The sequence below is a fragment of the Bos indicus genome, chromosome 14, assembly GCF_029378745.1.
Source record: "Bos indicus isolate NIAB-ARS_2022 breed Sahiwal x Tharparkar chromosome 14, NIAB-ARS_B.indTharparkar_mat_pri_1.0, whole genome shotgun sequence".
In the NCBI taxonomy this organism is placed as follows: Eukaryota; Metazoa; Chordata; class Mammalia; order Artiodactyla; family Bovidae; genus Bos; species Bos indicus.
The window spans coordinates 76,342,438-76,356,546 of record NC_091773.1 but is presented as its reverse complement, the minus strand read 5'-3'; the positions used below and the strand labels follow the sequence as shown (position 1 = coordinate 76,356,546).

Genomic DNA, 14,109 nt, shown 5'->3' with positions numbered 1-14,109 from the left:
AGAAGGTCTTTTAAAAAATCTACTTACATTTATTTTAATGTGCATAATTTGAAATTTGATGTTTTTGGCCTTAACTTTTACAATTATAATGTATAGGCCAAAATACAATATAACGTGTAGGCCTTGCAGTCTCTTGGACTGCAAAGAGATTCAAGCAGCCCACCTTAAAGGAAATCAGTCCTGAATATTCATTGGAAGGACTGATGCTGAAGCTGAAACTCCAATACTTTGGCCACCTGATGTGAAGAACCGACTCATTGGAAAAGACCCTGATGCTGGTGAAGATTGAAGGCGGGAGGAGAAGGGGATGACAGAGGATGAGATGGTCGGATGGCATCACCGACTCGATGGACATGAGTTTGAGTAAGCTCCGGGAGTTGGTGATGGACAGGGAAGTCTGGCGTGCTGCAGTCCACACGACTGAGTGACTGGACTGAACTGAACTGAGGCCAAAGTAAAGTTTTTATTCCTTAAACAATTCCTGCTGGAATGAACTTTGATGAAAGTTCCCAATTGTGTTATGTTATGTTAATAGGAATTATTAATTACTTTAAGTGTTGTTTTCCTATGGCAGTAATTCCGTAAATGTAAAGATGTATGCGGCAGTATCATTTTCAGTACTGAAAAGACTGGAAACAACAAAAGCGCGATCTGTGGGCAGAGAAAAGTACCAACGGTGTGTAGGTTGCAATAGCATACAGTGGTTAAAATCAATACACCGATTCTCTCTCTCCAGATATGGTTGAATTCAACAAATAATGTGTTCTGCACAAAAAAAGCTACAGAATATGTTCACTATGACTCCAACTATGAAAAAAACACTGAACAAAATAATACTGCCCGTCACTGATTATAGATACTTCATACTGCCTGATACTGTTTATAGATAAAAAGTAAAATAAAAATGAGGGTTGGAAGGCTATTCTTAAAATTATCTTAGTGGCCACCTCTGGGGAGGGAGAAAGGAGAATGGAACTGGGGAGAAGAACTGATTAGACCTCAGCTTTAACTTTTATTAATAATAGTAAAAATAAAGCAAAACACACATCCTAGGATTGCTTGTAGGAACAAAAATCCTCTTCGAGAAGGACCACGTTTCATCTTTCTCTTCTACCTTTCAGGTTAACTCAGGCAGAAAGCACTATAAAGAAACCTAATTAATGGAAAGTATTGGATGAAACTAGGAGATAAACCTTAAAATAACTTAGCAAACGATTAGTGCTTTCCTCAGTAGAAATGCCCAAATACTTAAAAGGAGAGATTTTAGCTTATGTCTTGGATTTCTTCAGAGAAAAACGTATGAACCACTACAAATATATATTTTTATCAACATACTTGCATAAAATATGTATTATTCATGTAAATAGGCCATAGCAATTGTGTGCTAGAAAAAAAAAATCTACAACTTAAACTTCATCAATTGATTCTGGACCCTAATGATTGCTTTGTGGACAGGTTGCCACTGGCCTTGGGGCAACTGTGATTTAGGACTAGGTCCTTCCTTTCTCTCTTAGTGAAACAAAGTTTGTGTTATGAAGCCGTTATATCTTATGATGTATTTGAGGATAATTATCTTCTCCCCCTCTCCTGCCAAATGATTATTTTCTTGAGATACAGTTTGTTCCATTATCATATGATTTAAAAGAATCACATCCCAGGGTTGGCATTTTTTCCTTTATAATGCAGCTCCATTTCCTTTATAGAAGTAATTAGGAAAAATTTCTGATTCTCAGAAAGTCAGCACACAGCCATTGTTTCATAAATGTTCCTTTTTCTATAAAGTGAGCGTACCTGTGAGAATGTCAATATTCACTTTTGTATGTATTCATCGTACATTTGCATTACATTTTATTTCTTATATTTTTTGCTTAATTTTTTTTGTATCTGTTTAATTCTCTCAGCCTCCCTGTGAGGCCTGACATTCATTAACACATTGTCAACACTCTGATTTTAGATGAGGGAGCACAGGCTCAGGACGTCTATTGACTCTTCAGCTGAGGTCACGTGTGGAATCTGTGTCGGAGGAAGACTCACCAGGGCGTGTGCGGGGGAGTGCGCTGCTTAATCCGAGATCTGAGCAACAGGACAAGACAGTGCTTCCATCTCCCCGGTGTCTTGCCAGGGCTGGGGGCATGCCAGGCACTAAATAAATAAGGCCTGATGTCCGTCATGAAGTTGTTAGAAAGCATTCTCTTTTCAACAATGGGAAGTTCAGGGCCGTATAAAATTGGATTCATATTTGAATAAGGCTCCTGGAGATGTGAATGAAGTTGGGAGAAATTCTATTTTTATTCAACACATGAGCTATATGTTAGATGAATGTTCCCATACCCAGGAAGTCCTTTTAATACCGGCAAACTCTGAACACAATTGTCAAGTTGGTAAAATTTATCTCTGGGCGCTAACCTTCTCAGTCTTGAAGGATTTCTTCATTTCTAAGCTCATTCTCCCTAAGTTATTTGAAAAAGAACTCAGGATACTATCAGTAATATATAACTACTGGGACTTTCAGTCACCCTCACGTATAAGCAAGAGTCTTCAAGGCTTTTCTCAGCTCAGCCCTGTTTGTTAAAAGAGGCCTTGCTCTGTCCCATCTGAAACTGCACTCCCACTAAGCCAGGGATGGGTGATATGTCTAGGCAGGAATTCTGAACCCAGTCGCCCATACTATCGACTATACCAGTCATGTTATTGATTGGTAGCTTTGGGAGCAGCAAAGTCAAATGTGATAAATAATTTGCAAGGCACTATGATGGCACAACTTATTGAGTTCTAAGTGGTCTTAGACCGAACCCTATGCTTCATATCTGCAAACACGAGGAGAGTCATTTCCATCAGGCTTTCCCTGAGAACTAACAATAATTCTCTTTTTCTAGGAGCCTCAGTATCACAGTCAAAATGGGAAGTCACAAGCTGGATGCAACCCGCAGGATGAATCTAATCCATCTTCCTAGGATCAAGCATGACCACACACTGGTTTTACCTGTGTGAAAACTCCTCTGTGGCTGAATCAGTTTTATTCCTCAGGGATAGTAGTAATAATCACAATATATGAATAATGTACGTATATCTGATGTATTGATATAAGCTCTTTGTATGTTTTGAGTTACTGAATTATCGCACAACAGCCAAGGATGTCATCTTATTTGTGTAGTTTGCCTACCTTCTGGGAGGCAGTGGAGAGCAGTGACCATAGGGGTACAGGGTCTGAGGCACCCCACTGGTGCTTTAGACAGAGTGACTGCTCAGCATGTTTCGCTGAGTGGAGTTCATCTGGATTATAAGCTCAACGTCAGAATACTTTCAACAAGTCTAGTAACAGTATTTGGAGAAGGCAATGGCACCCCACTCCAGTACTCTTGCCTGGAAAATCCCATGGACGGAGGAGCCTGTAGGCTGCATGAGAGTCGGACATGACAGAGCGACTTCACTTTCACTTTTCACTTTCATGCATTGGAGAAGGAAACGGCAACCCACTGCAGTGTTCTTGCCTGCAGAATCCCAGAGAAGGCGGAGCCTGGTGGGCTGCCGTCTATGGGGTCGCACAGAGTCGGATACGACTCAAGCGTCTTAGCACCAGCCGCAACAGTATTACTGATACCACCGTAGTTAAACATAGTTAAAAATGAAAAGTAGTAAGCCTCCTGTAATGCTCTGATTTCAGGCCCCTGGGAAGAAATATGTGAACAGGTGGACCCTGGGTGAGGGGAAGTAATAACAGTGCCTTTCCCGTCCCACCCCTGGCGCAGTTTGCCATCACAGACGAAACTCGTCTCCGCGTGCTTCCTGTCTCTGACATCACAGCCTTTCCAGGCTCTGCTTGCCACACAAGGACGAGTCCCAGCCGCCCCTGAGGGGTCCTGTTTGGGAAGCAGTCTGCATTGTTACCGGAGCAGCGGACGGTGAGACGCTTCGCGCTTTCCTTGACAGGCCGGTGGTACCTTCATTTTCAGTTTGGTGTCTTTCCTTTCCTACCTTGGAGCTGGGGCTCTGTGTGCTCAGTCGTGTCCAACTCTTTACAAACCCCTGGACGCCTATGGAATTTTCTAGGCAAGAATTCTGGGGTGCGTTGAAATTTCCTACTCCTGGGGGCTTCCCAACCCAGGGATGGAACTCCTGTCTCTGTGTCTCTTGCATTGGCAGATGGATACCACCGCTCCATCTGGGAAAGTGAAAGTCGCTCAATCGTGTCCGACTCTCTGCGACCCCATGGGCTATACAGTCCATGGAATTCTCCAGGCCAGAATACTGGAGTGGGCAGCCTTTCCCTTCTCCAGGGGATCTTCCCAACCCAAGAATCCAACCGAGGTCTCTTGCATTGCAGGTGGATTCTTTACCAGCTGAGCTATCGGCTTCGGGGAAGCCGATCCGGGAAGTCCTACTAATAAGCTGCTGCTGCTGCTAAGTCGCTTCAATCGTGTCCGACTCCATGCGACCCCATAGACAGCAGCCCACCAGGCTCCCCCGTCCCTGGGATTCTCCAGGCAAGAACACTGGAGCGGGTTGCCATTTCCTTTTCCAATGCATGAAACTGAAAAGTGAAAGTGAAGTCGCTCAGTCGTGCCCGACTCTTAGCGACCCCATGGACTGAAGCCCACCCGGCTCCTCCGTCCATGGCATTTTCTAGGCAAGAGTACTGGAGTGGGGTGCCATTGCCCTCTCCGTACCAATAAGCAAGGGGATCTTTTTCAGTTTCTAAAGGATGCAATCTTAATTCCACACACTAGGTGGCGCAACAGAACTTTCACTAAATTTTCTCCCATTTCTGGTAATTTAATGGTAGACACAAAATGTGATTTCCCTAGCATTTAATTTGATAAAACATATTTAAAAATCAATACAAAAGTAATAAATCAACAGATAGGAAGGGAAATTGTCCAACCTCATGGGAATAAATCACTCCTTATTAGCTTAATACTTGAGTTTGGGCTGGAAAAAGAGACCCATTTTTGTGGGGGGAAAAAAAAAGTCAAAAAATGACTATTCATCTCGAAGCTCTTTGGAAACTCTGATCACCCCATGTAGAAGGAGCAAATCTTACTAATTCACCACAATTGATTGAAGTAAAGTTTTAGTGAAATTCTGTGACTTTAGTTCTACCTGCTTTGAACAAGAGGGGAAAAACCACCTGAGCTACAAGGTCTTAGTAGGAGAGTAGCAAAGAGTGTGTAAATTTAGGTGTCTGGTGTGAGACTAATCGATGTGCCGAGTCTAAGTCTGTGACATCCACCTCAGGATGCTATGTTGCTGTTTTTTGACTCTGGGGACACTTTCTCAGCATCTTACCACTATCTAGACAAGGCTGGTGGGGAGCTGAAAGGTCTCATCACCGAGCTGCTAAGACTCTAGCCTTTGCAGTAAAAATTTGCTTCCTGCTCTCTTTGGCCTCAGTCAGGTAAACAGTTTCTTTCTGTAAAATGAGGGGTCATAAAACTTTTCTCAAGAGACTTGCTGTGAGAATTAACTGAGAGAAGGTAGCAAAGAAGATAATACAGTACAATCAGAACCCAATAAACAGTAGCTATGATTTTTGAGAAGTAAAGAACCCATCTGACAATGCAGGAGACATAAGAGATAAGAGTTTGATCCCTGGGTCGGGAAGATCCCCTGGAGGAGGGCATGGCAACCCACTCCAGGACTCTTGCCTGGAGAATCCCATGCGCAGAGGAGCCTGGCGGGTCACAGTTCATGCGGTCACAAAGAGTTGGACACGACTGAGCAACGAAGCACGCATACACACGAAGCAAGGTCCACTCCGTTATGTGGGTTGGCCTCATCCAATAACTGAAGGCCTTCAGAGAAAAAAGTCTAAAGTTCCCCAAGGAGCAGGGGAATCTGCCTCCAGACTGCCTTTGGATTTGAGCTGCAACAGTAACACTTTCCAGGGTTTCCAACAAGCTGACCTGTCCTGAAGGTTTTAGATCTGTCGGTCTGCATGATTACACGAGCCCTTCTTTAAAATAAATCCCCCCCTCCAGTCGTGTCCAAGTCTGCGACACCCTGGACCGCAGCCCACCATGGGATTCTCCAGGCAAGAGTACTGGAGTGTGCTGTCATTTCCTTCTCCAGGGGATCTTCCCATCCCAGGGACAAGCTGAATCTCCTGCATCTCCACCATTGGCAGGCTGATTCTCTGGAGTACCCTAATACAGGGGCCATGAGACAATTGGTTACAGCAAGGTATGAGGTGACAGCCCTGGGAATGAAAGATCAGGGGCAGCACAGACCACCTTCATGTAACACTGTCCGTATTATAATCTGTGATACTCCAGCATGACTTACATTACTTTCATTAAAGCATTAGGACACTCACTGTTTCCCTAGTAAATAAACAAACTTCACAAGGTTAAAAGGAAAGAAATAAAAGCACGTTGTCCTTTGGACTGGAAAAGGTCAGTTTTCATTTCAATCCCAAAGAAAGGCAATGCCAAAGAATGCTCAAACTACCGCACAATTGCACTCATCTCACATGCTAGCAAAGTAATGCTCAAAATTCTCCAAGCCAGCCTTCAATAATACGTGAACTGTGAACTTCCAGATGTTCAAGCTGGATTTAGAAAAGGCAGAGGAACCAGAGATCAAATTGCCGACACCCATTGGATCATCAAAAAAGCAAGAGAGTTCCAGAAAAACATCTAATCTGCTTTATTGACTATGCCAAAGCCTTTGACTGTGTGGGTCACAACAAACTGTGGAAAATTCTTCAATGGGCATACCAGACCACCTGATCTGCCTCTTGAGAAACCTGTATGCAGGTCAGGAAGCAACAGTTAGAACTGGACATGGAACAACAGACTGGTTCCAAATAGGGAAAGGAGTATGTCAAGGCTGTATAATGTCACCCTGTTTATTTAACTTATATGCAGAGTACATCATGGGAAATGCCTGGCTGGATGAAGCACAAGCTGGAATCAAGATTGCCAGGAGAAATATCAATAACCTCAGATATGTAGATGACAGCACCCTTATGGCAGAAAGTGAAGAACTAAAGAGCCTCTTGATGAAAGTGAAAGAGGAGAGTGAAAAGTTGGCTTAAAACTCAACATTCAGAAAACTAAGATCGTGACATCTGGTCCCATAGCTTCATGGCAAAAAGATGGGGAAACAGAGGAAACAGTGACAGACTTTATTTTTTTGGGCTCCCAAATTACTGCAGATGGTGATTGCAGCCATGAGATTAAAAGACGCTTACTCCTTGGAAGGAAAGTTAGGATCAACCTAGACAGCATAATAAAAAGCAGAGACATGACTTTGTCAACAAAGGTCCGTCTAGTCAAGGCTATGGTTTTTCCAGGAGTCATGTATGGATGTGAACATTGGAATATAAAGAAAGCTGAGTGCTGATGAATTGATGCTTTTGAACTGTGGTGTTGGAGAAGACTCTTGAGAGTCCCTTGGACTGCAAGAAGATCCAACCAGTCCATCCTAAAGGAAATGGGTCCTGAATATTCATTGGAAGGACTGATGTTGAAGCTGAAACTCCAATCCTTTGGCCACCTGATTCGAAGAAATGACTCATTTGAAGAGACCCTGATGCTGGGAAAGATTGAAGGCGGGAGGAAAAGGGGACAACAGAGGATGAGATGATTGGATGGCATCACCAACTCGGTGGACATGAGTTTGAGTAAACTCCGGGAGTTGGTGATGGACAGGGAGGCCTGGCGTGCTGCAGTCCGTGAGGCTGCAGAGTCGGACACGACTGACTGGCTGAACTGAACTGAACTGTCCTTTTAAAAATTGAATACAATGCACAGTTAAAGCAACAGACATATATCTTTGGAAAAGCTGAAACAAGTTTATTCTAATTTGTTAGTTTATTCTAATTTATTTAGCATAGACTTATTTTCTGGTGCTACATTGCAAACAAATGCTACTACATCTGCATCCCTTCACACATTTACAAAGTGCAAAGAGTCCTTGTGAAATTTCTAACTGAAGATTCAAGATACAAACTTAAAGTATTCTTTCAGTTCAGTCGCTCAGTCATGTCCAACTCTTTGCATAAAGTATTCTTTCGGGCATCTTACACTAGGTATTCGTGAATTAAGTGATTTTCAAGTACTTTTAATTTACCCTAATCCTGAAGGTTGGAAAGACACAGAGCATGCCCGCCAGCCCCCAGTCCTGGTATCCTTCTGTGTGTGTGTGTGTGTATGTGTTTATGCGTGCGCTCTCTGTCTCTTTTTCTCTCTGCTCCTGCCTGCTGGCCTTTTAAAGATATGGAAGATCCATTTTCAGGGAGAATTCAAGATATGGAGGTTGTTAACAGTTGACAGTCACTTTTTTTTTTGTTATCCCTGGATGTTCTGTTCTATTCGAAGTATCCCCATTTCTTGTCTTTGTAAAACTGAAATCCGTGCTGTTGGGTTCCTCCTTTCCAGCTTTCTTGGCCTGCAGGATCGGGCCCGCGTGCCTTGGCCTGGCTTCAGCTGAGCTTTCTAGACTGTCTGTAGCTGTTGCCACATGCTCTGGTCCTAACGAGTGACAACAAGGCCCCTGCCTGGGAGCCCCTCTCTTTTCACTCCGAAGCTGCCGGGTGAACACAAAAGTTTTCTCCTTTGTGCCTTAGACCCTCGAGGGCAGAGGTCACTCTCAGTGAACTCTGACTGAATGAGAAGCAGTGCGTCAATTGGGTATAATTTATGAGCTAAGGGTGTAGGATTCCCTAGTCAATTTCCTCCCTAAGAAAATAACAAATTTGTGTCAACTACAAAGATTGTCTTCATAGATTTAGAAAAGAAATAAATTTAGGAATTTTTCCATACCTGCTTATTTTCTACTTCACTGGCTTTAGGGGAAAAAAATAACTTTTTTCATTTAACAGAAATATAGATGGAAATGGGTTCTTTCTGGAAGGAACTACATCTTTAATGGAAATGTCAGGGAGGAATGAATCTATGTTTATGAATAATGGTAGCAACATGTGATGATCTAACCTTTTTTTCTCAATCAGATATTGTTGATTTTATGGATTTCCAAAAATATATGCAAAAACAAAAGAAAAATATTTTTAAAGCTGGAAACTGATAACTTCCTAAGTCAGAGATAATTATATAAAAGTCATCGGTGTATCAATTAAAGGTTTTGTTTTCTTAAACACAGTTCTGGTTGTTCTCACTTAGTCTCAACTAAGCCAGTCATTGATGTGAAAGTCATTCATTGGTGTCTGACTCTTTGCGACCCCATGGACTGTAGCTGCCAGGCTCCTCTGTCCATGGGATTCTCCAGGCAGGAATATGGAGTGGGTTGCCATGCCCTCCTCCATGGGATCTTCCTGACCCAGGGACTGAACGCGAGTCTCTTACGTCTCCTGCTTTGGCAGGCAGATTCTTTACCACTAGTGCCATCTGGAAAGCCCATAGATATGCATATGTATATTTAAAAGAGTAAATAACAGAAACAAAAATTCTGTAGTATAATGCTTACCCTTATTTATGTGTGTAGCACTCTGATATTTTCTTGTCTATTTTATATGCTGGTTATGACCCATTTAATTGAATTCATGATTCCCGAATGAACTGCAAGCTGCAGCTTGAAAACGATTTATTTAGAGGCACCTGTTAACCAAGGTACAAATCCCTCTCCTAGTCTCCCTGATAGAAAATCAGAAAACTGAACGCGTTCCATGATGCTTCTACTTCACCAGAGCTTCCACTGTGGTGCTTGCACTAGAAATTGGAAACCGCTTTCCAATTAGGAAACCACATTCTAAAATCTCCAGGAATTGACCCCAGGGCACCTTCCCTCCCGTCCTCTTTCTTTCCTCCTAAGACCCCTCCTGTGGGGATCAAGACCATTAGGACCAAGCCTTTTTCTCCAAGAATGTTTTGTTCCAGTAGATGTATCTGCAGCTTAGAAATGGGGTTTACAGTTGAGTGTTATTTTGCCAAAATAGGGAGAGTAAATGTTATTCCTTGTTCATTTAACAAACATTACTCTATGTAACTACTGCTGCTCTTGAATTAATTTTCCCAATAACTAAATATGCTCAACATCTATACATTTTCTTTTGAAGCCATTATTTTTTAAACTGAAGAATAATTTATATGCTGTGAAATATATAAATTTTAAAGGACAGATCAATTTTGACTAATGCATGCATTGTGGCACTTCCCTAGTAAGACAAAAAAATTTCTATCACTCCATAAAATTCCCTCATGTCTTCTCATAGTTAATATCTTCTTACCCACTCCCAATTATAAGCAGTCATTGGTCTGATTTGTACCATTATAGAATAATTTTATTTCTAAAGTCATTCTTTTGCTATCTTCTTGGTTCTCTTCTACTCAATCCATACTTCTTATCCCCTGAAAGATGGTCTAATTTGTCCAAGTCCTTCCTAAAACTGAGCTTCCCTTTTGGCTCAGCTGGTAAAGAATCTGTCTGCACTACAGGAGACCTGGGTTCGATCCCTGGGTTGGGAAGATCCCTTGGAGAAGGGAAAGGCTACCCATTCTAGTATTCTGGCCTGGAGAATTCCATGGACTATATAGTCCATGGGGTTGCAAAAAGTCAGACACGACTGAGTGACTTTCACTTCACTTCTTAAAACTGGTTATTTACCATATATGTTAAAAGAAATGTAGTTGTAATAATCAAGAAAACTAATATTAGGTTAAATTTTAGGGCAATATTGTATATAACTCTATTGACTCACATGTAGCTTGAGGTCAACTAAAACTCCCAGGTATTAAAAAAATTGTTATAAAACTGTTGCTCTTTTATAATTTTAGGACTAAACTCAGGATTTTTCTTTTATGCCTATGGAAGTTAATCTTGGTTTTGCTCATTGTTTCCAAGTATTCAGTTAATTTTGTTTCGTCATCTAACACATTTATAACTATTCCTCTTGCTTTGTTTCATCTGCCAATTTGAAAATCACATGGTTTATATCTTCATTCAAATCCTTATGGAAATTTAGAACAGAAACTATCACCCAAGAAAAGGGTCTGGGATACCGACACATCTCTAGTTTCCTGCAGTCTGGGGTTAAGCTAATCTCGAGAGTGACCCTGCCTAACCATTTCAGCATATAGTGTCTGCTTCTTCATCTTTTACGCAAAAGTATCTTTCACCTATTTTCAAGCCATCTCTTTCTGTGTGGATTACATAATAGGGAATCGTATCTAGTCCTTAGCTTAAAGTCCATCAGTATATTGATTTGCCCAAATTTATGGCTCCAGCTTGGACCTCTCCTCTGAACTCAGATTTATTTATCAAACTGCCTACATGACATTCCATCTGAATTCTGGTTCTCACCTCACACTAACACATCTCCAAACAATCTGTTTCTATCTTTCTCACTCTATGCTTGCTTTAAAATTTCCTATTTTGCAAATGGCATCTTTGTTCTTACTGTTCCTCAGCTTAAATCCTAAATTATCCTTGATTTTTTTCTCTCTTCACACAATCAAATAGCAAAAACTATAGGCTCTTTCTTTGAATGCATCCAATATTGGGCCACTTCTTAACTCTGCTGCATGGGGTCACAAAGAGTTGGACCACTGAGCGACTGATCACACAACACACACACAGACACACAAACTCTGCTCCAACTACTCTGGGTCTGAGGGCCATTATCCCTATAGAACTCTGTAGATGGTGATCCCTCCTTGGCTTCTCTGACTTCCATATTTGCTTCTGTGGTCTATTCTCCACACAGCAGGAAAAAATCCCTTTCAAAAAGATCTCAAGTAGGTCACCTTCTGCTCAAGATCTTCAGTGGTTTCTGCATCTCAGAGGACAACCCGAAGTTTATGCCACAGCCTCCAAAGCCCTCCATTAAGCCCTCCATTAACTTGCCCTGACTGATCATTCCAGTTTTTCCTCTCCTCTGCCTCCTCTTGCTGCACACGACTCTGCCTTTAGCTTTGCAGACCAGAGCTTCATCTCGTCCGTCCTCCTGCAGGGCACCCTCTCTGTCTATCCCTCCTTTCCTGCTCCCAGTACCTGCACGCTCACTCCCTTGCTGCCTGCAGTCCTCTGCCCCAATACTCAGTTGCACTTCCCTAGAGCAAACCTTTCATAGCCAATACCACCCTTACTCTCCTTAACCTGCTTAATTCTGTTCCTAGCATTATCACCTCCACACATGTTCTATATTGCTTTTTTATTCCTCTCTTTTGAAATTTAAGCTCCATGTGTGCAAGTATTTTTTCTTTTAAACCATTGAATTCCTAGTAGCTAAAATGGTGCCGGGAACATTTAAGTAAGAACTGAATAAAATGTTTGTTGAATGAGTTAATTAAACAGATGAATCAGTGAGTGCCCCACACAGAATAAGTGTTAGGTGAAAGACACTTAAATGTAATATAATGCATTAAGAAGAGGAAAATTAGAAAATTAGAAACATTCAAAACATTAAAATTTCTTTGCTATACATTTTTTATTTACAAAAAAAGACCTCTAAATTTGAATTTGGCCATGTAAAACGTTTGGATCCAAATCATTTGTATTAGAGACATAATTAGGCGCTGATTCTCTGACTGTCAGGCCAATCCAGAGCTAATCTGGGGCCTGATTGTCATGCATTGCCAAGGCATATTCTTAAATGGGAAATGACGTGCTTAGTAGCAAAGACATAGAGCTGTAGAATTTAATTATATTTAAATTAATGCCAGAAGAGCCTGAAGAGCTCTTCTTCTTTGACACCAATTAGGAGAGAGGCTGCTAAAGAATAAGTCATCTGCTGAAGAGAGACCCATAGTTTATTTGACTCTAATTTCACATAAAGTCTCCAGATAACTTTCATTTTATTAAAAATAGGGCAAAAAATCATAAATGCTGTATTCAGGAAGAGCTTTGATACTTATCGGGAAATTGATGTGTTGCCTTCCTAGGCACTGGAGAAGCACTTGCCTTGAACAAGTCGACTTTGCTGATGACGCCGAAGTTGACGTCAACAGTGAGGGCGAGCTGCATGGTGGTCGGCAGCGTCTCCAGCAGATCGGACTCATCTTCATAGAGATAAACACATCGACCCACAAAGAAGAGTCATTAATAAACAATACCGAAGCTCATTAAACATTAAAACAATAACAGTAACAAAATGCCAAGTCCTGTTTTGTAAATGAACAGCTGCACCACTGTCTATATTTTCCTTACTTTTATTGAACCGGCATACCCCATCACAATGGAAAAGAAACATATTTTCACTATTGACGACACGACAATTCTGAGTAATTCCAGAACTTTGTGCTTGCTGAAACTTTAGATATAAAATTTAGAGAGGATGGGGCCAAGGCTAGTGAGCAAACTGGGGTGGGAAAAGGATCTGGTTCCCATCTTCTGATTCCACAGCCCTAACATCCTAGGGATGGCAAAGAAAAATGAGTATAATGAGTACCAAGTGGCTTACAGAGTTCTGTCATGATCTTATTGGATGCTTGGGGCAACCCTAAGTATGTTCATTCCTGCTTTCTGGAAAGAAGAAAGGAAAGGGGAAATGAAACTTAGAGCAAAAAAGTGTTAAGTGTCTTGTTTTTGTGTAAGTGGTGAGTGGCTGAGCTGGGAATGGAATCTAAAGAAAAAATGTATTAAGTGAGCAAATTCAAATGATTGTTATTTCCTTGCTTATTAACTCAATGAACTATGTGAATACATTAAAGATGTTTCTACCTGTGAATTAAATGATGGGCCTTTAGGCTGATAAAATGGTCCATGAACAAGACTACCCATTCTTAGTCTATAGTATAGTATGGGTTTCTGAGAGTTGATTATGTGTGATGTTTTCTTACATCCATTTAGATAAAAAAAATCCATGCTGTCTAATTTTGATTCAAATATTGAAATTTGAATATACTCAAATATTCAAATCAATATTCAAATATTGATTCATATTCTAAATATGAAAATCCTTCCTATAAAAACACAGCTCTTTGTTTCCAAGGGCTGCTTATCTTTAGGTCCTTCCTAAGCTGAGGATTTGGAGCAGGGTCCACAGGGAAAGAAGGAAGGGGTCTGCTACCCTTTCTCTCCCTGCTCCTCCCTCTGCATGAGACACCCTCAGGAATATTTGTGGGTGCTTAGGAAAAGGTTTGATTTTTGTCATTTAGATTCAGGAAGATGTTCTAAACCTGTGGTTGGCATCTCTTAAGACCAGCAGAGAGG

At 41.4% G+C, this 14,109-nt stretch overlaps 1 protein-coding gene across 1 annotated transcript in view; it reads right to left on the bottom strand.

Moving 5' to 3' along the window:
• Positions 1 to 14,109, bottom strand: part of CNGB3 (cyclic nucleotide gated channel subunit beta 3) — a 187,263-nt gene that overhangs the window by 40,978 nt on the left and 132,176 nt on the right. The window contains exon 13 of the mRNA XM_019973506.2: positions 12,859 to 12,956. Within this exon, the coding sequence (XP_019829065.2) occupies positions 12,859 to 12,956 (98 nt within the window). The remainder of the gene's footprint in view (positions 1 to 12,858; positions 12,957 to 14,109) is intronic.